Below are 26501 nucleotides of genomic sequence, written 5' to 3'. Positions count from 1 at the left end.
ACCACTCTTTGCTGTTGTCTTTGTTCCGCGCATTGTTGTTGTTGTTGTTGCTATTCCGCATTTTGTGTACCTTTCAAGAAATCAATAAAAAGAAAAAACAGCCCAAAGATAAATTCGCTCAAAACGAGTCGCTGAGAGAGAGAGACAGAGAATACCAGAGAGAGAGCACGCAAGAGAGTCGTCAAGTCTCTCTCTCTCTCTCGCTGTGTTTTGTTGACATTTTACCGCTTTGTATGAGCGTAAGTGATTGAGAGAGGGAGGGACGGGGAGCGACATCAAGCAAGGCGAACAAGAACGAACACGAAATCGGGGCTTGAAAATTTATTTACAACGTAAATTATGTCAATAATTTAGCATATTTTGAGCAGAAATGGGGATCCATATGCCCCACAGATGAACCACCGGATGACGGGGAACCAAATAGTAGAGAGAAACCAAAAACAAAATCATGGGCTGCGCAATTCGCCGACAGTTAAGTGACACAATTCCCGGCCGCAATTTTGGGGCTGGGTCTCGACTCGGCTTTTCTGCAGCGAATTGAGCTGTCAGCCCCCCTCCTATCCGGCCCACGGTTACGGCAGACTGTAGCATCCGTAGCACGTGCACTGGGGCCCGGCTCTATTGATTTTTCGCAGGGATCCTAGGTCCTGGTCCTCCCGGTTTTTGCGGTGCATGCGCATCTAGCATACTATAATCCCAGAGCGCCAGTGCACTGACCTTAGCCATGACTGTCATTATATTCGGGCCCTGTTCTGCTCTGTTCGCCAGCTGCTGCTGCTGCATTAGGTCCCTCTTCTATTTGGCTTACAAATTAACGGCACTCCAAGTGTTGGCCGAATAAACAAACAAGTGATTTTATTTCACGCCGCACAATGTGGGCCATTCATAAGAGCCGATTGGGGGCCCGGTCGGATAAACAAACCGGGAGCCCAAGTGGCGAACGCCTCCTCGGATGTGGGTTATCAGAGAATCTCACGCTCATTATGGGATGGAGGGGGGGCGTATATGCTCGGAGTTTGTTTATACTGCGGCGATGGCAGGTGGCGTGTGCTATGCTGCACGAGAGGGCTTCCAGGAAGCTATAAAATTCCCTGGAGCAGGGAAATTAGATGTTCATATGGCAGAAGTATCAGAACATTTGCAGTGAAAGCTCTAGCTGCGAACTAAATAGTATATATGTATGTAGTACATATTTGTTTAGTCGAAAATCATGTAATGAATGCATATAGTTTCACTTAATGTACTCTTTCTCGTGCCTCTCCCTGGGTTGGAGAAAGAGGGTTTCCCATCCAACGAAGTTGTACTGTAAATAATAACAGAACAAATGCCTAAGAGAAGTTTAATGTACATACATATCTGAGAGCTGTGTGAAAATTTTTATAATAATAATAACACACATTCCCTTTCCTTCTCAATATAAAAGGGTTCACAGCTGTGGATCTTTCTCACAAATAAGTCCATAAAATACATACAAATATCTCTCTCTACCTTTTGAGCCAACCAACAACCGTTCTAAGCCCAACTTCCGTTGTCGGATAAAAGACCCACGCAGTTCTTCCGGTAACCCAACAATACATATATTCACGTATTGACAGCTCGCTCCACTCCACTCAAACTTTAGACATTTTCACTTTTTATCAGTCTGACAGACAAATCGTCTATTATGCCCATATTCATGTAGTATCTTTTAGGGCACTGAATAATGAAGCTTAACGCAGGTTTGGGCCCCATGTTGTCACGAGTCAGAGTCTAGACTCTAGACGATAATGGTTATATTTAATGGATATTCATACTTAAAATACCTTTCTTCAGAATGCACGTAAGCACACACTCATTTTCTGTGAGTGTACCTCGGCATGTGTACACAATCAAGCATACAGCACAAAACAATATCTGAGGAGGCCTTCGTCTCCCATTGCTTTTTGGTCTGCAGTTGTCAGGCAATTTGCCTTCTTCCAATTGATTTCTGTTTAGAGCTCTTCCTTGCCCCCAGTCTGTTGGCAGGGATTCTTTTCTATTTTTGTGATTTTCAATTATCTGTCAGTTCATTTTAATAGCCGCAGGGGGTTGGGTGTTGGGTGGGAAGGGAGGTCAGTGGTCGGCGGCGGCGGCGTATGCTAATCAGAGCTGTCCACTCGACAGAGCCGCTGACCCGTTTACCGTTATTAAGTACTTACGACCACAAATGGCCAACAATTGTCGCTTGATTGGCCAATTTCCACAGGCCCCCCCACACAGGGAACGGGAACCCGTTTTCCCATTTCGTTTCATAGAGCTGTGCCTCTATTCCTCTCTTCCTTCACTATCTCCGTGACTCCCTTTTTCTGTCTTTCTTTTCGAATTCAATAATATTTGTATACCCTGGCAGAGGGTATATTGATGATGGCCAAATGTTGGCAACGCAGAATAGGAAAGCCTTAGCATTATTACTGGAACCTTAACATGTCTAATGCTTCGAAGCTACATGTGGGGATCGATGGATCTGCAAGGGTATCAGAGGTATTGGCACCACCCGAAGATAGTTTTGTACTCCTCTTCGTCTAACACCGTTTTTTTTTATATTCAACCCAACAACACCCAAGACAAGTCTCTCCGCTCTTTGGCTCACTTTTTGCATGCGGGAAATTTGATGAGCTGCTAATTAGCCCCCGCTGCCGCTGCCGCTGATGCAACGCCGGCTGTGACTGCGACTGCGGTTGCGGTTTTGCCTGGCCAAACAAGAGCAGCACAGCGCAGCACTTAACACTCTCCGAGTGAGTGGAAGAGAGATGGAGAGAGAGAGAGAGCATAGCGTGCCGAGGCTAATTCTGAATGAATCAGCACGAGCTCCCTGTAATTTGCACTTTGTCCAGTTCCTTTCCTGCCGCTCCTCTGCCTCTGCCTCTCACTCTGCCATTCTTCTCCATTTCCATTGTGCACTGCAATTGTTTGAGGTGTGTGTGCGTGCGTGCGGCAGAGCGAGATGGATAACAAGGCGAGAACAAAGCGTAATCAGAAAGAATTGCCGTTGGAATGTTTCACTGATCCGGTGATGGTGTGTAGGTCCGGGTCTGGGTATTTGGAAATTGCATAGATTCGGATCTATTGCGCATCGTATTAGTAAATGATCAATTTCGTAAACTTAAATCTGAAACAGCAAATGCTATTGCTGTTCTTCCCCTCGCACTGTCACTTAAATCTGAAGTGAATCGTACAAGTCTGTTGGTTGTCGCTTTTGGAGCAGAATCGCTTAATTTGATCAGAGTCCCGTCCCCATTTATATTTAGCACTCTAAAGTTTTGCTCTATAGCGCATTCAGTTGATCGCCTCTGGCCTAATCTTAACGCCCAATCATTTATTATACGTGATTTTTTTTTGCTCGCTGCCCCTCCCAGCCAGCCGGAGCCCCAGTCCCAACTGTAGCGTAGCTCTAGCCCCATCCCATCCCATTCCAGGCTGCAGCTGGCGCACACATGTCGTCGTTTGTGGGCATTGCCAATTTGTTGGCGAGCTCTCTTCATATTGTATATGGCAAAGATTTACTTATTTATATATGTATATATATATATGTGTACGGTTGTCTGTATGACGACATGTCTGTGGATAGGGGTACATACTTATATGCTCGCGAGTGTATTTTTAATGCGGCTGCATCTTCTGCAAGCGCGCCCCTCTCTCACTCTCTCTATCGCTGTGCCTTGCTCGCTCTCCCCTTGCTGCCTGCGGATGAACCCCGTTGAACTCTCTTCATGGTTCCGTTTGAGAGAGTGGAAGAGAGGGAGGGCCCATACATAAACAATAAAGCGCAGAAAAGTGTGAAGAAAATGCGATAAACAAAAGCGGCAAAAGAACACACAAAAAGCGAAATAAACGAGAACAGGGCACGAGAAACAATGGAGCGAAACAGAAGAAGAGTATTGAAAAAATGCAATAAATTATCATACATAAATAAAAATAAAATAAATAAAACAGAAGAGAAAAGAAAATTAGCCTGCCGAGTCGAAGCGTTTAATACCCTTAAATATGAAGCGTCCCATGGTGCTATGAATAAAATATTATTGAGTTATGAGGTAACCATGAATCTACTAAAGTTTGTGATTTATTGGATTCGAGAGGGAGAATTTTTTGTCTTTAAAATTTCTGCCTGCATTGCAAACGTATAAGATAATTCGTTATACCCTGTTCGTAAAGATAGGGACTAAGATTCCGGTTCAGTTCGAAGGTATTTTTTTAAGGTTTGGCAGATTTGAAAAATGTTTTACACCAAAACCGCAATTATTATTACATTAAGGGGCGAGGCGCAACAACAACAACAACAACAGCCAGCGAATCATCGACAAAAGCAAAATAAGAACAGAGATAAGCTTCGCTTAGCTTTTCTTCGCCGTCTCTTCCGGACTTGTAATTTAAACAGGTATTTTTTTTTAGTGCCAAAATGGAAATCATTTAAGTATAGTACGTTGAGTGATTCTCGATCATAACATTAAGTAAAAAAAAAGCACAAAATACAGACCGAAAACAACGCACAAAATGTTGTAAGCAAAACGAGAGACAACCAAAAGACTTTCCAGTCCTACTGCACAGTGGGACGAGAACGCACAAAAAGCACTCCAACAACAAAACACGTACAAACTGAATCAAAACCGAGTGAGAATCAAAGAGGGCAAATCCCAACACAGAAAATCATCTTCAACTGCAACTTCCAACAACGAATCGCCATGCCACGCCCACAGCACGCCCTGCTGCGAGCCCTACTGAAGCTAATGCTCTTTGCCAGCATTGCGGAGCATTGTGCCACGGCGCTGCCCACCACCTCCTCGCCGGCGCCCTTCAGTGCGCCAACGCCCATGGCCAACAACATCATCAGCAGCAGCTCCTCCAGCAGCCCGAGTCATGATCTGGCCGATCTAGTCAATGCTGAGGCCGAAACCGGCTCCGGTTGGGAAACACTTGAGACTGAATTCAACCTGGCAACCACCGGCAGCAGCAGCATCAGCAGCAGCACCGCCCACAGCACCACATCCCAGTTCCATTCCGAAGAGCAGCAACAGCAGCAGCAACCCACAGCTCCAACCTCCATTGAGCAGCAGGATCAGCCGCCAGAGGTGCCGGCCACCACTTTGTCCTTTGCCAATGCTGTGCCCGGGCCCGCTCCCGTCGCTGGGGAAATGGGCAATGGTTCCGGGCTTGGCTTTAACGATGCCACACCCCCCTATGCTGCAGTCGATGAAAGTTATGGTAAATAGTTATTATTATTTTTTATATTTTTTTGTTCTATAATTTCGACTGAGCTGCAATCTTGAACCAGTTAATCCCATAAAGCTGATTCATTAAATTTTCCATTTTAAACTCTAGCTCTATGCCAGCCCTTTACTGTGCTCTCTTCTAAATTATTGACGAACTTTGACAAAGTACGCCCTGGGGCACTACCCCTGGCAGTCCATTACAAATCCAACAACAAATACAAAGTTCGATAGGCATTGACAGGACTTGCCAATTATTCTGCCAACGTGGTTCATTGACACCACGGGAGACGGCGGGACGAACCCTTAACTTGGCCCTAACACAGACAGTTGCTCAGTTATTATCTGGCGAACAACTACATATAAAGCAAAGTATGTAGCAGGACGAAGCCTACGATTGCCTGCATACTTCAGGGCAATTAAGAGGGGTTTCATTTCCGGCTTAGCACGCAGCCCCCCATAACGGGCAGCGCATCGCAGGTCGGAGCCGTCACCCTCCTTCGTGTAATATGGCGAAATTCTCACGCAAAACTTTCAACGTTCGCCAAATGAATTATTTAACATTGTTTTGGCCGGGCCCAAAAGCAGTTGTAGTTGTTCTTCTTGTTTGTTTTTTTGTTTTTTGTTTTTTTTTGTTTCCCGCTCCATGAATTATGGCCGGGCATTGACAAGCGGCCGTCTGCTCGTTAAAACTTGGCCAGCGGGTGCCGAACAGCAAGAACAACAGCCATTCATTTGGAAGCGAACCCATCTTTCTTCCTGTTGCCACTCCGTGCCACCACACCACCTCCACCCTATCTCCATATACTTCTGTGTGGCAAATGTGTGTCGACAAACAGGACACGCGATGTGGCGTACCCGTTACCACCAGGCCTGAATAGTGGCTGAAACAATTAACAACTTAACTTTTATGGCCCACAATTATTTGGTATTTTATTGTTAAGCTGCAGCAACTATTTTTATGGTCATGTCATTAAATTCAAGCCGCTGACAACATCTCAGCCCAGCCCCCTGACTTGTGCCTCGCTCCCACCAGATTAGAGAGCAAAGAAATTTGGCCTTTGATCAATTTGCATGACGCTCAATGCACGGACGCCCTACCCCTTGCGTGGCCCCCTGTATGGACTGACAGACAGCTGGGAAATTGCACGGAAAATTTCTTGACCCTTGTTGGCTGATTTGCTGGCCACACGCAAAAGCAGTATTAAGTTGCATTTTGTTGGTTGGCCAAGTTTTTGCTTGCTGCTGGCCCGGCCCACCCCTCGCATTAATAAGTGAAATTATGGCCCAGAAAGAGGTGGGCGTAATCAGGCCAAAGAGGGTGAGGCCGGGTACGGGGTAGTGTGCTCTGTGTAGCTCAAGGTCTCTGCTTCATTGAACACTCAAATGGCATGTCTCAGAGCCACAGATCAGCTCGAAACGAAAATTAAATAAATAAATAAAAATGTATACAAATTGCCGTCAGACTCTGACAGCGGCGTCATTTCAGTAAAACTGCTTCTCGTGCCAGTAATTAGTATTTCAGTCTCAGAAAATTCTATAGATAGGGCAATCTATATGAAAGTCATGCCTATACTCGTATATACATACATATGAGTATATATGTATGTAAATCTGATTTTTTGTGCATTTGTTTTTAGCAGATAATAACATTGGAATTACAGAAAAAACATTATTTGTTTTTTTCACACAAAATGAACGCTTAGAAATATTTACATAATTTTTAACAAGAATTTAAATTGTATGCATGAATTAACATACATAAATCATCGATACGGAAAATTTAATGGAAAATTTGAATTTTAAAGCCGCAAATTGAGGCAGCTCTAAACAAAATGTTGCCTGTTTCATTGGAATCCAATAATTCTCAAAGCAAAGATTTAACTTTTAGTTTAATTTCCAAGAAAAACCAATCAAATAATTCGCAGAAGAAATTAAAGCTTTGATTTGATTGAAATTCCATTTTTAAGTACACAAATCCTAAAGGGAGGTGCAATTTCATTTCATTGAAATATTTATCTAATAATTCTGAAATGTAATGGAAAGTTTTGGCCAACTCATCCTTGTGGCAGCCGTCGAACAGCAAAACACTTTAATTAATAAACCCGGTAAAATAAACTTATTTTTTACGCAATCATTTCGTGGCAGCCCCCGCTGCTGCAAAAATCCAGCGAGTCATTAGTTTAATTAATTGTTTTTGCCCTAAACTTTCGTGTAACAGCAAGTGCCACAACCAGTCCCCTGCTGCCCCATTCAGTTGAGTGTTGAGTTAATTTTTTGTAAATTCATTTCCAAGACGCAGCTGCGCTGTCACAATTCGGGGTAACACTTTCTCGGGCTTCATGGCCCGGCGATGAGATGAATAGTGCAGTTCATCAAGTCCCCACCCCCTGCCACCAACACCACCACCTCGGATCACGACCCCTCACTTTCATGGCGCTAATTTCATGTGGAGCAGTCAGCACTTGGAAATCAGACTCAGAGTCTGTGGCAGTGGCAGTGGAGGCAAAAGTACCCCCAATTTACACTCAGCCAAGTGCGAGAAGTATCTGTCAGATATGCAGCGCTTCTTTCAAAACTTTCGAGCATTATGACAAACAGCAGTTGACAAACAACTTTGACAGCTGGAAACTGCCACACAAGAATCGGAATTAATGGCCAAGAGACACAGAATAAATGGTCGAATGAATTGGAGATGCCACATCGTGATGAAACTGCAAATTTTTATCTACAGTGCGTGACATCTCCAAAAGAATCTTTAAGATTGATCATTGAAGGAGAGATAAGCGCAACAGATACGCAAGTTGCGGTACATTTAGTTGCAGGTTTTATTTATTTATTTAATATTATTCGCTTAAATTTAAATTTAATCGAAATCGATTAAAATAAAGAAAATCACTTCTTTCAATTAAGTATTAAATGCAGTGCCAAATTTATTTTCGACTTTTAATAATTAATAAGCTAAGCTGCTACGTTCTCTTGCTTAATTCAATCGAAAATCGATCGCATTTAATAGTAGCTAACTAATAGTGGCAGCGCACTTAATAATTTATCAAATAAACTTAACCAGTTCGATAGCAGTGATGATTAATCGACTTCTAACTTTATTTCATTTCACTTAAAACTTTAAACGCCCCAAAAATACTCTGTCAGCTCTGTTTAGAATCCATCGATTGATGTAGCTCAAAGCAGTCTTATAGATACTTTACGCACTGTACACCACCGCCACGCGACTCGAATGCAAACACTTTGAAGATAAATATTCCACTCGAAACCTGAACTTTGGCGAAGAGCTGAGAGCACAAAGTGGCCACCAGCCAGTCCGTGATTCTTGGGGGTCAGAAGTAAGGTGGTCGGTCCATGTCCGGCACGGTCGCAGGCACAGGCCTGGCTGGCCCCAAACGAAGTTTCTAATACAAATTGGCACAACTTTTGGCTTGTCAACGGCAAACAACCATCCAGAAGCAGCAGCAGCAGCAGCAGCGGCAGCTCTGTGCGAGTATTTTGACAAATGATTTGCGTCTCTGCGCACGAAATAAACCGAAAAAACAAAAAGTCTTGCCCCAAAAATATAACTACTACTAAAAACCGAGCCACGAAAACTTTGATTTTGAACTTTATCCAGTGGAAACTTTCAAGGCTTTCCATCTCCATCCATCCCATTCCCTCTCTTATGCTTCCTCCTGTGATATGCTGGAACTCGAATTTTACAGGACACTGAGTTATGAACATGACTTGTCAAGAAATACATTAAAAGTGCAAAGTAGTGAGAGCAAAGTAGAGATCTCCGGAAGCCAGCAGCCAGGAGCCAGGAGAGCCAGGACCCAGGAGGGAAAACAATCATTTAGCCAGCAACAAATTCTGGCAAAAGCATAAATCATTGAACTTTTTACAGTTGTTGGTTGTGCTGTGCGATGAAAAACAGCCATCAATCATTGGTGGTGGGGCTTTGCTGCTGCTGCTGTCTTGATTTTAATTTGCAACATGGCTTGCACACACACCCACACAAACACACTCACGCATGCAAGGACTTTCTGCCTCACACACCGAAACTTGTAATTCTGTTGGGGGCAAGGCGCGTGCTCAAGGCGCGTCTCCCGGCTGACAATGATAAGCCAGCAAAGAACCTTCGCAGACACTTGACACTCCACAGCCCACAGGGAATGAAACTCACATTGAGCTGCGCTTTTCCACGGACCTCCCCCCCTACCCTGATATGCACACTCCATTGTGTTGCCTACTTATCTGCTGCACTGTGCTGCGGCTAATTTATGAACTCCCCGACCAAAAAAAAAACAACCTGGCGCAAAAAAAAAAAAACGAGAAAACATTTTGATAGATGGCCTACGTCATGGCAACATACAACACGACAAACAAACAAAAAACCGAAATCAAAATCAAGAGCACAGATAAGCCCTTTTTTTATGCTGCATTTGTGGATGGGTAGTGGGGGCAGGAACATTCTTCATGCTCCGCTCCTTTTTGTTATCGCACATCCACGTGCCGACCCGCATTTAGTCACGCCCCCCATTCTTTGGGGTTTGGGGTTTCCACTGATAGAAAAATGTTGCCTCGGCGACAACTTCCGCCTAACTGCACTTCAACATGTCAATTTTTCTTGTGGCAGTGGCAGTGGAATGTGGGGAGGGGATGTGGGATTGGGACTGGGACTGGAATACGAGAGACGAAGACCAACCCCTGTGGCGAAACGCCTACGAAAAATGCCATTCGAGAGCCTGCACAGGTCCCCCCTCTCCACTCTCTTTATGTGTGTTGGCATTTTTTGCACTTCAAGTCACATGTCATGGATGCCTTTTGTCTGCCTAGTCTCCCCAGCTCCCCGCTCCCCACTCCCACTTCCTGATGTCCTTTGGGCGATGGTGGGCTGGTGTGAGTTGGCGCTTTAAATCATAAACACCTTGTTAGTGCAACAACTCGACACTTTGAACGTGACATTGATGCCTGTTTTTGTGTGGTTGTTCGGACCGAGAGCCAGGACTCTGGGACCTGCCGCCACTGGGAGCAGCACCCGATCCTAAAACAGTTTCCGTGTCTCAAGCATCGAAAAACAAGCGAACCCGAGGCCGGATGGCTGGCATGGCCTCCGTTGTTCTGGTCTGGACTGGTCTGGTGGTGGCACGACGACGATGATGATGGTGCTTCCATGTGCAACTTCCTGCCGATAACCGTGGCACAAAGCCGTCGGCGGCTATGGTGTTGGCCATGGTTATCGCCATGCTCTTGGCCACGAAGGCAGGAAAATGCAACCATCCGCAGTCTGGCCCAGCCAGACGGTGGGTCTCTTAATTAGTAAAAGTTCTATACACAAAAGCCAACTTAAAGGTAGTCCCAAAACGTATTTGCTTTTGAAGCTTTATGGTATGTTTGAACCCCCCAAAAAAATCCGACACATGTCAGAGGTTCTCAAAATTTAGGCAAATTACTGAATAAAAATCAAATTCAAAAAGGGTCGACTAAATTTAAACACTGACAGCCTGAGTGACAAAAGCACTTTGAAGAGTCCATTTGTCTTTTGTCCTTCTGTGTCTATCTGTATGTAAACGTAAACGTATCTGTATCTTTATCTGCTAGTGTGTATTTGCCTATCGTTTATTTGTGCATTTGACAGGGCTTTGTGAGATCAAACATGACTGGCGGCCATTGGGCAAATGTCTAAGCTTACATTTTTCCATTACACAAATGACAAAATGTTCATCAAAATGTGTGAGCCATTAGGGCAAATGTTGTGAAGTTCAATGGCCTATGGAAAACTAAGCTTTCGATAGGCGAAATAATTATACTTAATAAGGATTAAAAGTATGCAAAACTCCAGTGATTTTAGGCCGGGAAATAGGTGAAATAATTGCATAGCTTAAATACGGATTAAAACAGCTTTAAATTCGGGCATTTTCCAATTGTTTCCTTGGGGTGTGTGCTCAATATCCTTTTTATTAACTGTCTCTTCTATAGATTTCCAAATCTCTTTGTAGTTGTGACTTCTGTGTGTACTTTAAAGTTGTAAATTAATCTTTGTCACATAGGTTTTGATTCATATGGGAATGCCATTTCTCATGGCCTTATCTGAAGCATAAATGATTTTTTTTATGAATATAATTAAATATATTATATAATGATGATGCGTTTCATTGATTTGAGAACTGAATAATTTGTTCAGTCGTTATTTAATTTGATTAAATTGCTTGTTAATTAATAACTTAATAATTATAACAGTCTGCTATTAATACTCGTAAATATATCATAATCTACGCCATATGCGCCATAAAAAAGCTCATTTAATGAATAATTATTCATTAATCAAAGGCGTTAAATTAATAAAATAGCTAAATAAAATACCAATTGGCATTTAACCTACCTTATTATTATGACAATTAGCCAGTACCTTTATTACATATCTCGTAACTCCGAAGATAAGAACTTCGCCCCATTATTTCAAGCTTTAATATCGTACTACTATTCGTATAAATAATATCATACAATTTTCACGCGCTTGTTGCATTTCTTACTGGAATCAGCGCATAACAAGCGTTGGCTTTGGCTTACTTTAATCGATTACTAATCGATCCCAACATATTGCTCAGTTTTCTTGCAGCATTAAAGGTGCTACACATGTCCTACAACGTGTCTAAAGTTTTGCGCCATAATTTGGTTGAAAGTTTTAGCCAGAAGGCAAACATTTTCATAATCACTCTGTGGCAGAGCACCCCCACCCACTCTTTAAAAGTCACCTTCAAGCTGTCTGCAATCAAAGTTCAAAAAGGTGCGCACACACACACACACATACGCTAACACACTCATTCATACACATGTGCATTCAAAATGGCTGCCGCGTTACTTCCGCTAAGTGCTGGCACGCTCTGTGGAGCCGTTGGCCCATTCCGTGCTTGCTCTTGGCCATCAAAGCTGTTGGCGGGGGGTGGAGCTGCTGCTTCTGTTGTGTTGAATGTTGTTTTATTCCTCTCTTTTTTTTTCTTGTTTTTTTTTGGACTTTATTTCGCATAATTTTTGTGCCTTTGTGGGAAGGCGGCAGGAGAATTGGACGCCTTTGACGCCTTTCAAAGGCAGGCATCCGAGGCGTCCTTTATGTGTGGGTGTGTATTTTTGTTCCCAACTCCTTCTAATTGTTTGTTTGTCTCGCTCTCTCACTTTTCCCCTCATGTGTGTGTGTGTGTCTCTCCTCTGTGTGTCTTTTTCTGCACCCCTCCCTCTGTGTGTGTGTTGTGTGTTTACTCTGTGCACATCGGCTTTTGTTTAGTTTTTACGTCTGGCCAAATCCGTAAAGCAGCTCGTAAAGTTAGGCAACAACAATAAAGCTCCAAGAGCAACAACTAAATAAGGCATATGCCCAACGACAATGGGACCAAGTGCTTCAGCCCAGCCGTGCAACTTGTAGTTTTACTCTCGTGAAGGGTATAACGACTTTTTTGTGAGCCAAATCCCTTTAGGCATTCACACTTCTGTGGCTACTATCCACAATTATCCCCCCGACTTAAAAATATATCTTCTATAATTTCCTTTGATTCCTGGATATATTTTAATAGAATTCGAGATTTTTGCAAGGGTGTCTTAGGCTTCGGTGCCTCACAAAAGTCTCTGCTCTTCTTTTTTATTTCTTCATTTTCAAGCCAAGTTTTTTTTTTTTTGTCTCCCTCAAGCCGTTGTCGTTGTTGTTATACGTTTATTCTTTTATTTTTTCGAGGCTCAGACAACTTAATGCTATTTGCTTTACACACACACACTTACACTAACACATACACCATGTTGTCCCTGTTCCAACACCACGCCCCTTGTCACGACTGCTCTCAAGCTGCCTCTTTGTTTGGAGTTTTTAACAACTTAAGCACGTCGTCCGTATTGGTTTTTCCAGGCGCGCGCTCCCTAGTTTTCCCTCTGATTTTCTTTCTCTGGTTTTGTTGTTTTTGTTGCATTCATTTTTTACTTCCTGCCGTTGCCTTTGTGAAAATAATCACGCGCGCTTTGAGGGTGCTCCAGTACTAGTATGTGTGGAGCCTGTTCTATGGCGGATTTTCTTTTGGCTTTTTCACACTTGGCTACTTCCGGCGCGCCTGCCTTGGCAAACCCATCTATTGTTTTCTTTTAATTTGCCAATGGTTTTTCCTTATGTTGTGATAACTGGGCGGAAAAGATCCCCAATATACACACTGAGATACATGGTTCATTGGCTCATTGAATACGCCACTAAGCTCAGAGTCTCTCTCTCTCAATTATTCATGTAATATTTGCCAAAAACACAAACCAATCACAAGCACTTAGTGCTTCGGTTCTCGCCTTTGGTACATACGTACGAAGGTGCCTCACCTGCCAGCTGTCTTTGGCAACTGGCAAACCTATTAACTTTTCTGTGAACACGGCCACCCTTTGCTCTCTCTCTCTCTCTGTCTCTCTATGGCAAGGACATTTATCGTTGGAGCCTCTGTGTATGCAGCACTTTGTTGCTTAATTGATTTTAATACAGCCCTCGCACTCGTCGTCCTTCGCGTTTGAGTTCCGAGTCTATAAATTGGCTTTTTCCTTTCCTTTCCCTTTTTGCAGATGCAGCAGATGCCTGACTGCCTGCCTGCCTGCCTCTGACTCCTACTACTACTCCTACTTCTGTTCGCGTTCTGTCCATTTCTCCATTTCCGTTTCCGTTTGCAATTGCAAAAGAAGAAGATGATAAAGGGAAATGGAACGGAGTGGAGTGGAAGCAGAAGAAGTACAGCCAAAGAAAGGAGAAATGCCATTTATTGAATTGTATAAATTTCTATACATTGACAGCGACTGTTTATTCTGCACAGCCATAGCCATAGCCATAGCCATGCTCATGTATTTGCTTCCATATGTGGTAGGAAAGAGAGTGAGAGGGAGAGTAAAAGGGGCAATGGAAAATGGGAAATGGAAAATGGGAATAGGAACACCACATTCTGTTTTGTTAAGCTTTATCGCATTTGCATGGCAAAAGTCTTATGGCCCCACTGTGTTGGGTCAAGTGGCTGGCTGGTTGGGGTGCCCCGCCCTCGGGTCACTCATTTGTTCTTTTGATTGCAAAACGTTTTTGCTCTGGCTGCTGCTGCTGCTTCGGCTGCTGCTCTTCTCTGCCCTTCTGGCAGGGCTTTTGTTGTATTAGTAAAATAAATTACCATTTAGTGCTTTTTGCCACTTGCAAATACACACACACACACACACACAGACAAAAGGCACACACACACCACACACACAGATACACGCATACATAGAGAGCAACCCCTTTGGCTGTCACACATGGTCGAGTGTTGTCCTTTGGCTTTCAAATGAAATTATTGCTAGAGAGCTTTTGCATCCGTTTGGTTTCCTTGGATTATAAGCCACCATCTGCATGGGTGTATCGTACATGGGTGTGTGTGTGTGTGTGTGTGTGTGTGAGGGTTGCCCTAGTGGAAAGTGCAGGCCATAATAAATTGCCAGCAATCGCATTTCCGTTTCTTTATGCGCTTCGATTACGTTGCGCTTTACTTGCGCCAATTCTTTTGCTGCCCTCTCCCCCTGCCGCCTTGTCTCTCTCTCACCCTCTCTCGCTCCCGTAATTGAATATATAATTTTTTGTTTCCCTGCAGCACTCTACCCTCCTCCTTCACACATGTCCCTGCCTGCCATTTGAATATAAATTGTTTTATCTGCTTCTGAAAAATATTCATTTCAATTTATTTTACTTTCTTTCATTCGTTCGTTGCGATTACTTCTGCTCCTCCTCCTCCCCCTCCTCCGTCTTCCGCTTCATTCCGCTTCTATTTGATTTTCTCTGCTTTTCTTTTTTGTTATTTAATAAATTATTTATGCATTGTTATTTGGCGTCATCCGGCGTGCCATTTCCTACCCATGTGTTTGTGTGTGCTTGGTCCTACGCCGCTAAGTATGCAAACATTTCTCATACACAAATACGTGATTACTTTGTGGCGGCAGCGATGGCAGAAGGGGCTGCAAGTGAAGTGCAGACTTTTGAACATTTAACAGCTGTGTGGCCTTTGATAACTCAAAATTTGGCAATCATCTTCTTAAGCACTCAAAGCAAAGGGTTATTATATATATATACATATGTACATATATACATGTCTGTTACCCTGTACAAAAAGTAGGATTAAACGAGCAGGCCTACCACAGCACAGCCAGCAGACGTCAGCAAATACTCAAATAAATTAAATTTAATCAAAGGGTAGCCTCCAGTCGATACTCTCTGGCCTGCCCTACCCCTTCTTCTTGGATTGTTTGCTTAACTTTTGTGGCACTGAGCCGAAAAGTATGCAACCCGAACATGCCCTAAGAACATGAGCAAATTTAACTTTTGACTTTTTGATACTCATCCAACCCCCCATCCTCGTTTCTTTGCAGTGCCAAGCAAACCCCAGAATCTCACCGTGCTGGATGTGTCCGCGAACAGCATCACGATGTCATGGCATCCGCCAAAGAACCAGAACGGTGCCATAGCCGGCTACCATGTCTTCCACATACACGACAACCAGACGGGCGTGGAGATTGTAAAGAATTCGCGCAATTCGGTGGAAACTCTCATACACTTTGAGCTGCAGAATTTGCGTAAGTTTTCACCTCACTTTAATTATGCTATAGCTAAACGGAAAGGTACAGTCACGGCACATCGCCCCATCGCCCATCGCCATAGCCATCAAACTGTCAAGCAGCAGTCAATGGCGGAACGCGCGGCACTTGAAAGTTGGAACGCCCACGGGCCGGAACAACAGCCTACACCTCCATCACACAAAAAACCCCTTGAACCTTCCCCCTACTTTGAAATACCAATGGGGCACCTCCCCGGGAGGCCTCCCCGCGTGGAGGCCGAAGCTATTATTACCTCTAATTGAAGCCCAAGTCAAATTGTTTGCCAGCCGCTTTGTAATTAAATAGTTTCAAGTGCTTGCTGCCACTCGCTTGCCACTTTTTGTTTGTTAACAACTTTTGACGCTTATAATTGTACACCCACCCGCACCGTGCCCCAGCAGCGCCAGTTCCAGTCCTACGGCTGGAAAGGAGCATCATCAGCATCCCTAAGATACAGCCACACACAACAATTTTTGGTGGCATTGTTGAAGAAGCGCAGAGGCAGCGCCATATTAGCAGCTACTTAGGGGAGCGTGGGATCGGGCCGCTGCAAGCAATGCAATTAACTTGCAACAAAGTTATGCCCCGCATCAAAATGGAGATGGAGCTGGAGCTGGAGCTGCCACTGAGACACCCGCCTCCCCAGCCGCCATTTGTTTAATTTAATTATACGCGAGAGTCAGGTGCTGCAGGTCTTGTATGTAGCTGCCGCACCTGCTGCAACACTTGCCACAAAGTTTCCCTCGCACTCACATAAACCAAACATTTCAAAGAGTTTTTTTTTTTTTTTTTTTTGCGAGCGGGTGCCATAGTAATGTTTGTGGCATGCAGGCTGCCGGGTTGCCGGTTGCAGGTTTTTGGCTGCCTGGCAACATTTAATTATTTCCAAATTTAATCCAAGTAGATGTCAGCAGTTCTTGCTGTTAATTAAATCCAATTTAAGCTGACACCTCAGCGCCAGATCCAGCCCCAGCCCCAGGCCCAGGCCGCTTTTTATTCGTTCTTTTATTCCGTCGCTGCATGCAAAAATCGGTCCATTGTTGCCGCCCTTCTGTCCCGAGCATTTATTTTTTCTTTTTTCTCTTCTTTTTTTGGATAAAATTTAATTATAAAGCCGAACAGCAACCAAGCTGCCAATGGAGCCGTCGTGTCACCGTTGTGTTCTCTGCACCCTGACATGCGGTGACGTGTCTCATAATGAGCCCTGAAAAGGTGCACACACGTCTCTCTGTCTCTCTGGAGGATATATAAATACAGACGTATCAGCTGGTATATGCTGCTATACTCGGCATGAATGCATTTGACATTCTGTTGTCGTGGCATTTACGAGTAATAAAATCCTCAACCTGCCGCTTCAGAACGAACCCAAATGTAAATGAGGCAAATAAAAGGCTACTCTGTCCGCACAAACCAGCAAACGAATAAATAAATCAGCAATCGAAGTTTCAAACCAATTAAGGGGATGGCCGAGTGTATATTTTTTTTCTTTCTATAATTTCAGCGGTTTTCTTTAGGTATTCTTCATAATTTTTGCCAAATTATCTTAATGCAAAAATTTACACGTATATTTGACAGGACCCTATACCGATTACCGTGTGATTGTGAAGGCCTTTACCACCAAGAACGAGGGCGAACCCTCCGATCAGATTGCCCAGCGCACCGATGTCGGTGGTCCCAGTGCGCCGGCGATTGTCAATCTGACATGCCATTCCCAGGAATCCATAACGATACGCTGGCGCAGGCCCTACGAGTTCTACAACACGATCGATTTCTATGTCATAAAAACGCGTCTGGCGGGACAGGATTCGCATCGGGATATACGGATCAATGCCTCGGCCAAGGAACTGGAAACGGCGGTAAGTAACGATGAATGAATGATGGCAGTCTGATACTCATAAATCAACTGCAGCGTTGCCAGCATTTTGTGTCATTGTTAGCAACATTTTCATTGCTGTTTTGGCAAGTTAGGGTAGTTTGATGTTGCCAACACATTTGTTGGCCTTATTCTAGCAGTCCTTGTGATATGTCAATCGTGCTGGCTGGCTTATCGCGGCCATTTGGTTGGGGGATCCTCACCAAAAAACGAGAACTTCTATGATAAACTGCCTAATACACACAGATAGTGCATAGTCCGCCGCCACACCCACTCCGCACTCCGACACTCGATAAAAGAGTCGAAAATAAAATGCTGGCAATAATAATTGCATTTTTATGCAACAAACAGCAGATATACAGAAAAGCCAACACTGCATATGTATGTATGCAGTATGTGTGCATGGGGTGGGAGGGGAACGTGGAAAAGTCAGGCGTGGTAACTGCAAATATTTCGCAACAATTTCTATGCCGAAAAAATGCACACACACACGATTCCTTTGGGGGCTTTTGGGCAGGGCCAAAAAGGTGTAGCGTACTTTTGTGCGGCCACCAAAACCAAACCATGGCCCCAAAACATGGACACAGTTGCGATCTACCTCTGCACACATGCACAGGGCTTATCCACCTGCGAAAATAAATTAAATTTATGTTGTTTTTCCTGCACAAAACAAAAGAAACGAAACGAAACAAAAACGAAAAACGCCTTTGTGCCATGTCTTTCCATTTTATTTAGCACCGTGGAAAAAGTAAAAAAATGTAAAAGTTTGTCGTGGCGAATGTGGCAGAGCAAACAAATTTCGCAACAATAAAATTTTATCATACACAGCCGACCCCTTTGCCATATCTAAAACTGCAAAGTTACCCGCTTCTCCCGCTCTCCCTCTCTTCCTCTCTTTTTACCCCCTTTATCTGGTATCTGTATCTCGTATGCATTTTTTTTTGGTCAGCTTCAAATATTTTTGTAATTGAAATATTTTGTAGCGGCAAACAAGCTTTTTGTTGAACAACTAAACAACACGAATGAAAATCATTTTTATTTTATTTTCATTCATTCTATTTGTGTGTTACTCACCCATACATATGCATATGCACGAAACTTGTAAACATTTCATATGTACATATGTATTAATAATATTTGGGGAATATATTTGAATGGTATTACTTCCATTTAATGCTTGCTGAATGCTATCAAGTTCTAAATGACTCAACTACTTGAGCATAAAATGTTATATTTCTTGGAAATGCTTATCCAACGTAAAAAGCAATTAAAGATGCAAAATTGCATAGACTCATATAGAAAATAAAATAAAAGCCATCGCATCTGGATTTGGCAGCATTTTAGCATTCTGACAACAACAAAAAAAAAACTAGGAAACTAGGAAAACTTCGAAATCGAAAATAAAATTATTTTCCATTGAAATTTACATTTAATGTCTGAAATTTTGTTCCAATTCAAACGATTTTTGTAAAGAAAGACAGCTTTTCCAGTTCAGAAATACTTTTGAAATGTTTTCACTTAATATTTATTATAATAAAATATTCGTAAAAATAACTGCAATTCTAACTCCATTTCTTTTTTGCTCCTATTTCTTTCCACAGATGATTCTGCAGAATCTAACAACCAATTCGTACTACGAGGTCAAAGTGGCAGCGGCAACATTCAGTGTCATAAATCCAAAGAAAATAGTCTTGGGCAAATTCTCAGAGTCAAGGATTGTAAGTAGCGCATAAAGATATCAAAACACCACACCCACAAAACGTACATGTACATATGTATGTATGTATGTGCAACCTAGCTACACCTGCCACATGGCCTGTGAAAAACTTGGGATTTCCTTTTGAAATTGGCCAAAAATGCAACTTGCAGATAGTGGCACAGGCGTGGCATGCCATAAAGTTGGCAACGCGTCGGCGTTGTCAGTTTCCATATCAGATTACATGTCCAAAAAAGTAGCTGGCTGTTTCTTCTTCTTCTAGTTTTGTCCTTCGGTTTTTCCTTGGATTTACTTGAATTTGCTCTTCCTGTCCAAGGGAAAATATGGCAATATATATGCATAAATAACTGACAAAGTTCTGCCAGGAGGCCAGGAGGCTCCTGCCTATTATTCCGCCTATGCATTATTGAGACATGTTCGTTCGCTGTGTGGGCTAGGTGGATTTTGGTTAGGCGCCCGTGGCGTATGCGTAATGAGTGGCTTATGCTCATTTAATGGCGTACAACAATGGCCACGCCCACTCATTTGTGGCTAGCTGCGTTCCGTTTAGGAACAACAACAAAAACAACAACAAAGCCAACTCTTTCAGCCTGTCATAACAACATCCTTAATGACATTTCACCCGGAACAAACAAAGGTTAGCGGAGCGAGGAGGAGAGGCACCCCCCAAAAACTTTGTTGAATGCATAAAATATAATCTGAAGTTGTGGCAAAAATATAGCAATTTAGTTGACCTCGACCCGTGGATGGGTGGAATACACCTAGAAAAATTCGGACATGCATTGATGAATCATTAAAACTATGACCCTGCGCTTGTAGTCGTCTAATATTTATTTTTCATCATCCATTTAATGTTTGGATAATGCAAAACTAAGCATTTGCTATTAAGCTGAAATGTATCCTATTTTTCGCAGTGTATTTTATGGCAAAGGAACAGTAAACCGCAGCGACACGCCCTCATAAGTATGCAGCAATATTTTTTGTGGCTCCGCTCGCCCCAACCTACCGCTCCCACCACTCATTCATAATTCATTGTTCATTGTTGTTTTGGTTGCTGTTGGTGTATTTTTTTTTGTCTGAATTTCAAGTGGCCCTGCACCTTTTGGCCGCATTTACATGGTCCGCTTCCGCTTTCCGTACCAGAGCACACCACGTTGCCCTGCAAATGCCTCTTGCCTCATTTAAATCCGTTTTCTTCGACGAAAAAAAAAATCACTGAAAAACGACAGGACGGAAAGAAAAAAAGGGCAAATAAAACAAACAACGTGGGTGGGCAAGGACAATCAAAATGAGGGAGTGTATGCACTGACAACAGCGAGGGAAAAGCACACATGCACGCACCCAGGCACATCCACCTGTTCAATTGTACATTATCTTATGTGTATTTATATATATATATAAATTCTTCTTTGTTCAGATCCAACTGCAGCCGAACTGCGAGAAACTCCAGCCACTGCTCCGACAATCGCATAATGATTACAACCTGGCCGTCCTGGTGGGCATTATCTTCAGCTGCTTCGGCATCATACTCATCATCATGGCCTTCTTCTTGTGGAGGTAAGTGGCGCTCTATGCTCTTCTCTTCGATCTGCCCCATACATATATAAGTCACCTATATGGGGAAACAAGTGCAGCACAGCAGGCAGTTGCAACAGCAGCTGCTCTTCTTCAGTCAGTCGCGTGCAGCTCCATAAATAAAGTCGGGGAAATGTGTGTTGGTTGTCAAAGTGTTGAGGGGGCCCTGCTGCTCCTCCCCCAATCTGATTGAGTTTTAAAAATAACCCAAAAGGCAAACAAAATCCGCTCAACTCCTGGCGACTGGCTATAGCACAGCTCTATATCCAAATTTAATGGCAGCGAAATGTCAATTTCCATGAGTGAGATATTCAGGGAACATTTAAATGTGCACACCGCTTAATCTTAATTACTTTTGCTCACATTTCCATTTAATTTAATTTCCTTCTACTTAAAATACTCGAAAATGATCAGCGGAGCGTTAATAACAGCGTTAGTGAAATTATTTAGCCAATTAGCTGTGGTGCCTGCTCTCCAACTTATGGCAAATGATAATTAACACACAAAAAAATATTCAAAATAAATACAAATGAACAGAAAAACAAAACAAACAAAAATATAAGGGAATGTAATCCCTTTCCAGTGTCCACTCAATCCGTACCATAATTAAGGAAATAACTGGCATATCCTTCCTCAAAAGGGGACAGACCAAAAGCAACCAGATACCGCAGGCTTGCGAGGGGTTTTTGTTTGTCTACGAGTGTACCCGCACCCTGCGCACATTCACTGGAAATGTTAATTAAAATTCAAATCGCAATAACAAGGAGAAACCAAGAAGATGCGAAGCCAAAGACAAAGACAAGCAAAACAATTTTAAGTTACTTAAAATCTTTATTAAATGTAAAAGTGGTTAACCCATTGCCGAGTCCCAGGCACAGGACCCAGGACACGCCCCAGATCCACACTCAGCCCGGGTCCAGGTCCAGGTCCATGCCGTATCCGCATCCGGATCCGGCTGTAGCCACAGGCAACGCCTCCACACCACCGCGGCCCCGGCCACACTTTAAGACGACGAAAATGTGTAAAGAAAATGAAAAGCGTTTTTACCAACATCAATGGCAGGAATTTTTACATATTTTCTGTCGAAGCGATTTTTTATGCTGCGCGAATATGCGAAATGAAAGTTACCCAAGCCATCCAACCCACCCACCTACCCACACACTCTTGCATCCTTCAAGCGACCCGATCCGAACCAGTCCGCCCCACAATTTACCCCTTCTCGAGTTGCTCGACAAATTAATGCCATTTTATTTATTTTTTACAAATAAACGTACTCTCTGTGGGTGGGGAGAAGGTGGAGTGGAGCAGGGGCAGCAGCAGGAGCATGGGGCCATCCCAAGAGTGGTGGCATCCCATTCTTCAAGTTGCCCAAGTTTTAGAGCGGAAAAAATTATATTTTATTAAGCAAACAAAAGCGAATTTCTACAATTTCCTTTTCAATGCAAACAAATAAAAAATGCAGAGCAAAGTGGAACTAAGTGGAAAGTGGATGGAAAACCCAGAGCAAAAGTCACGCGGTATAAAAAAAATGAAGCAAAACCATGGAAAAGGGTTTGAATTTTTTTTTTTGTATTTTATGCGAGGGCGAGAAAAATTCTTGCAAAGTTGGATGCGCGCGGCTTGCAAAGAAATAATTTACATATTCAGTGCACTAATCAACGTTTAGTGGCAGCCACTGGTGGCATGAATGTAGGGGGATTGGTGGTAGGTTTTTCTGCGGAGAGGACGGAAATCCACTTGGCAGTAGGGGATTTATTTCAATAACTGCTGCACAGTGTGGGAGGTTAACTAAGTTGGTTGAAGGCCTCCTTCTAGGTTATAACCACACGGAATCCCTGGCAACTTTTCCATTAAGTGCAAATTCTTTAGGAATTTGTTATTGCAACAATTTGCTGCTAAGCATCTTGCTCGGATACCCTTACGCTTGCTTACATGGGCTCTGCTCCAGGTTATCTTAGAATTAAGTTTCTCCGGAATGTACTACGTACAGCACGCTTGATAGACAACAAACTTGGCTTACAAAGGTATTACACTGTACATTATACAGTCTCTAATTTCCGTCTAGACTGTTTGTAAACAGCAGATAATTACAAGTATAAATCATAAGAAAAATTAAGTATTTTTTCCAAAAATATAAAAGGTGGCAAAGTGGGTTTATACAGAGAGTATTATAACTTTAGGATACTAAATCTTTCATGCTTGCCCCTTTTCCCTCCCATTTGCATTCCGACACCGAAATAGCAGAAACAACAACAGCGGAAAGGGAAAAGTTTTCCCTCTGTTTCTGCGGCCCGTCGCATGGGGGGGACTCCTCGTGTGTGTGTGTTAGTTTTTCATATTTGATGCAGTTTGGGAACATTGTTTTTGTGTCGATCCCATAGTGGGCTGCTGCCCCCAGTGTGTGGTGTGTCTGGTTTTTCCTCTAGAACTTTTCCCTATGCCAAAAATAGAATAGCCGAGGCTGACAAGAAATTGTTTTCGGCATCGTCGTACTGGCAGCCAAAAAGTTGCCAAAAAGTTTCATTTCATGACAACGATGGAAATATTCGAAGTGGGTGGGTGGGTCTTGACAGTGAACAGAGGGAGGAGCGTGGGGGTATGGGTTGGCGAGGAGAAAAAATTGAGTGGGCGAAAGTGTCCTCCCCATCTGGAATTGACTTAATCAAGAGTAGCTGACATAACGGTATCAACTAGTGTTGGGAAACACTATGATTGCTGGCAATGCATTTTTTTCTGTGGCTTTCCATCAATTAAAAATCCACAAATGTCGATTCCTTATATGGCAACAAGTACTTTTTCAATACGTTGCTCAATTCGTTAATTGATGAGTGCTGTCTGGGGGGTAAGGGTAACAACAGCAAAAGTTGTACAATATTAATTAGGCAAGCTTTTCCTGTAAACAACAAACCGATTCGTAGAGCCCCAGAGAGATTGTTGTTCATTAAACGTGTTTATTATAATTAATGATTATTATCCATGCGAGTGCGAAGGTTAATCCAAAGTCACATGCGACATGGGGTAGGGGTGGAGGAGATAAGATAGAAAGATTGACATCAAGTGAATTGAAATGAAGTCCGAGTACGTACTATGTACTACGTGCATTTGTTGTTATCAAAACAGCTGATTCGCTCACTCTCAAAACAGCCAGCCAGCCAGAGAGCAGCTCTCTGAAAGCTCAAACTCATTCAATGTGCGCGCTCTCCACATGCGTCGTTCGCTCTTGCGCTGCTTGTCTCTCGCTCGCTCTGGGCTAGGGCCAAAGATCAGGCGGCAGCAGCTGAAACAAAAGCTTTGGCACTGCGCCGATCTCTCATTGACATGATTTTCATTTGTCAAAAACACGCGCCTCTGAACTGTATACGAACTGGTTTCGCTCGCGCTGCGAACTTGGCCAAAAAGAAAAACCCTTCTCCGCCTAAAGTACCTTATCAATACGAAAATACAATAAAAAAAAAGCGATACAGACAGATTGCGTTTTTCCCCCGTATCTGTATCTGTGTGTGTTTTGTGGCGTCATAACGAAAGCCTCATTAGGCAGCGGAGTGTGCGTTTTGTGTGTTTTTTTTTTGCGTAGTTATCCGCGTACGAGACTCGTAATTTTGCAAGTGCCCCGGCGACACACAGGCCTGCATTGTACACATATGACGTAATTTGTGTGTGTGTAAATATGTAAGCACTGCCATGCAATTCTAGAGAAGAGACCCACACACACTGCACTGCACCTCAGCTCAGCTCAGCTCACCCCAACCCAGCCCGGCGCACCATGTCAGGTGGCGCGGAAAAGCTCAGTCGAAGCGGCAGCGGGTGCGGCAACGCTAGCAGCCCCATGCTGCTGACTCCAACAACATCGTCGCCAAGGCTGTTGCGGCGTAAATCGCAACGTGGAAATTGGTTTACGTAAGTCCCTCGCGCTGCACCACACCCCGCCGCGCTGCACACGCCACACGACAGATCATCAAGTGGGTCATTTAGCGTAATTCTCACGTGTGTGCAAAAAACCATAAAAAAAAATTAACCTGAAGCTGGAGATAGAGAGATTACCCACAGAAGTGGTGGGGTACAACATCTCGAGAGAAGTCAAAGTCAGATGCATAATTTAAATGGTTAGAAACCAAAACGGAAGTAGCAAAAATAAATAAATTTCGGTGCGTAATAGAGAACGCAAGAATAACAAAAGTCGTTGGTTGATAAACAACAACAGAAGTTGGGAGACAGAGTGACAAAATTTGAGGGGGGGAGACAGAGCTTCAACTTCGAATCAAGAAAAACATATGTAAATAGATTCCATCGAATTTCTTATTTTTTGTGCACTTTTTTTTTTGTTCGCAACTAAATAAACAAAAAGCTGAATTTATATTCGCTGGCTCTGTGGCCTGAGCTTTTGATAAGAATAATTGGGAAAAATTATCAAATGTTGTCGATTCCCATTTCCAGTAAAAATCACAACTTTTGTTTATGCTCCAAAACTTCGTTTGTGTAAACAATGGCATAATGTTGGCAGCTGAGGGGAATTCTGGGGAGACAGCTCTGTGTCAGCCTCGTTCTAAGGGGCAAAATATTGAGGGAGACACACAAATTGTATAGAAACAAAAAAAAAAATGTGATATCAGCACTTGGCATTAGAACCGCAAATATGTACAAATAGATAAGCAGAGTCATCGCCTTCTGATCGAGACAGCTTGGCAACCAATGCATTAAGGGTACTCGCCTAAATGTTTTAAATTTAACTTAAATTTATCAATTTATTAATTTTCTGTAATCGATCTGATCCAATCAAATGTCAATTTTAAAATTAAATGAATATGATATCAATGCAGCCAAATCTCAGAATTTGTATTCGTATTTCATGAAAAGCAACGAACCGCAGGAAAGAACAAACACAGCAATGGGGCAAAACCCAATGAAAAGTTTCTATGGCCTGGGCCACTCAATTCCCATTATGGCCGGCACTTTCACCCAAGTCTAGCATCCAGCTGCAGAATATCCAACATCCAGCAGCAGCAACAACAACAACAAAAGCTGCTGCATGCAACTGCAAGCTGAAAATTTTGCTGTAAACTTGGCAAGTTCTTTGCGCGCTCTCTTTCTGAAGTGTACTGCGAAAACTTGGAGGCAAAAGTTTTGCGCTCCTTGTAATCGCTTAAGCCAATTACAAAACTTAACCTCAATTTGTATGTCCTGGGGGTTGGGCTTGACGATAGGGGGAGGTGGATGGGGTTTTTTGGGGCACCAAATACTTAGTCTCGTATTGAAATTGAACAAGGAGCCATAATAATGCTCACCTGGGCGACACCTTTTGTCATTGTGTCACTCATTTAAAGCAGCTTTGCGCAAATATTTGCACAAAACTTACACAATTTTACCAAAGGATGAGGATGATGATGCCATTCAAGGAGCGCCAACATAGGACCATGGAATGAATATTTCTATCATGGAATTACTCCTTTATGCCTGACTGCAGCTGAATGCCATTAGTGCGCTGACCAACCACCCACTCGCCTACTCT

At 43.1% G+C, this 26501-nt stretch overlaps 1 protein-coding gene across 2 annotated transcripts in view; it reads left to right on the top strand.

Moving 5' to 3' along the window:
* The window catches only part of LOC111066625 (tyrosine-protein phosphatase 99A), a 114654-nt gene that overhangs the window by 82121 nt on the left and 6032 nt on the right, over positions 1-26501 (top strand). For both annotated transcript variants that reach the window (XM_041591686.1, XM_041591685.1), the window contains exons 9-12: positions 15606-15809; positions 17406-17686; positions 19305-19421; positions 20838-20977. In XM_041591686.1, the coding sequence (XP_041447620.1) occupies positions 15606-15809; positions 17406-17686; positions 19305-19421; positions 20838-20977 (742 nt within the window). The remainder of the gene's footprint in view (positions 1-15605; positions 15810-17405; positions 17687-19304; positions 19422-20837; positions 20978-26501) is intronic.

Source organism: Drosophila obscura, unplaced genomic scaffold (assembly GCF_018151105.1).
Source record: "Drosophila obscura isolate BZ-5 IFL unplaced genomic scaffold, ASM1815110v1 contig_150, whole genome shotgun sequence".
Lineage (NCBI taxonomy): Eukaryota > Metazoa > Arthropoda > Insecta > Diptera > Drosophilidae > Drosophila > Drosophila obscura.
The sequence above is the reverse complement of the archived record's forward strand: the minus strand, read 5'-3'. Positions and strand labels throughout refer to the sequence as shown.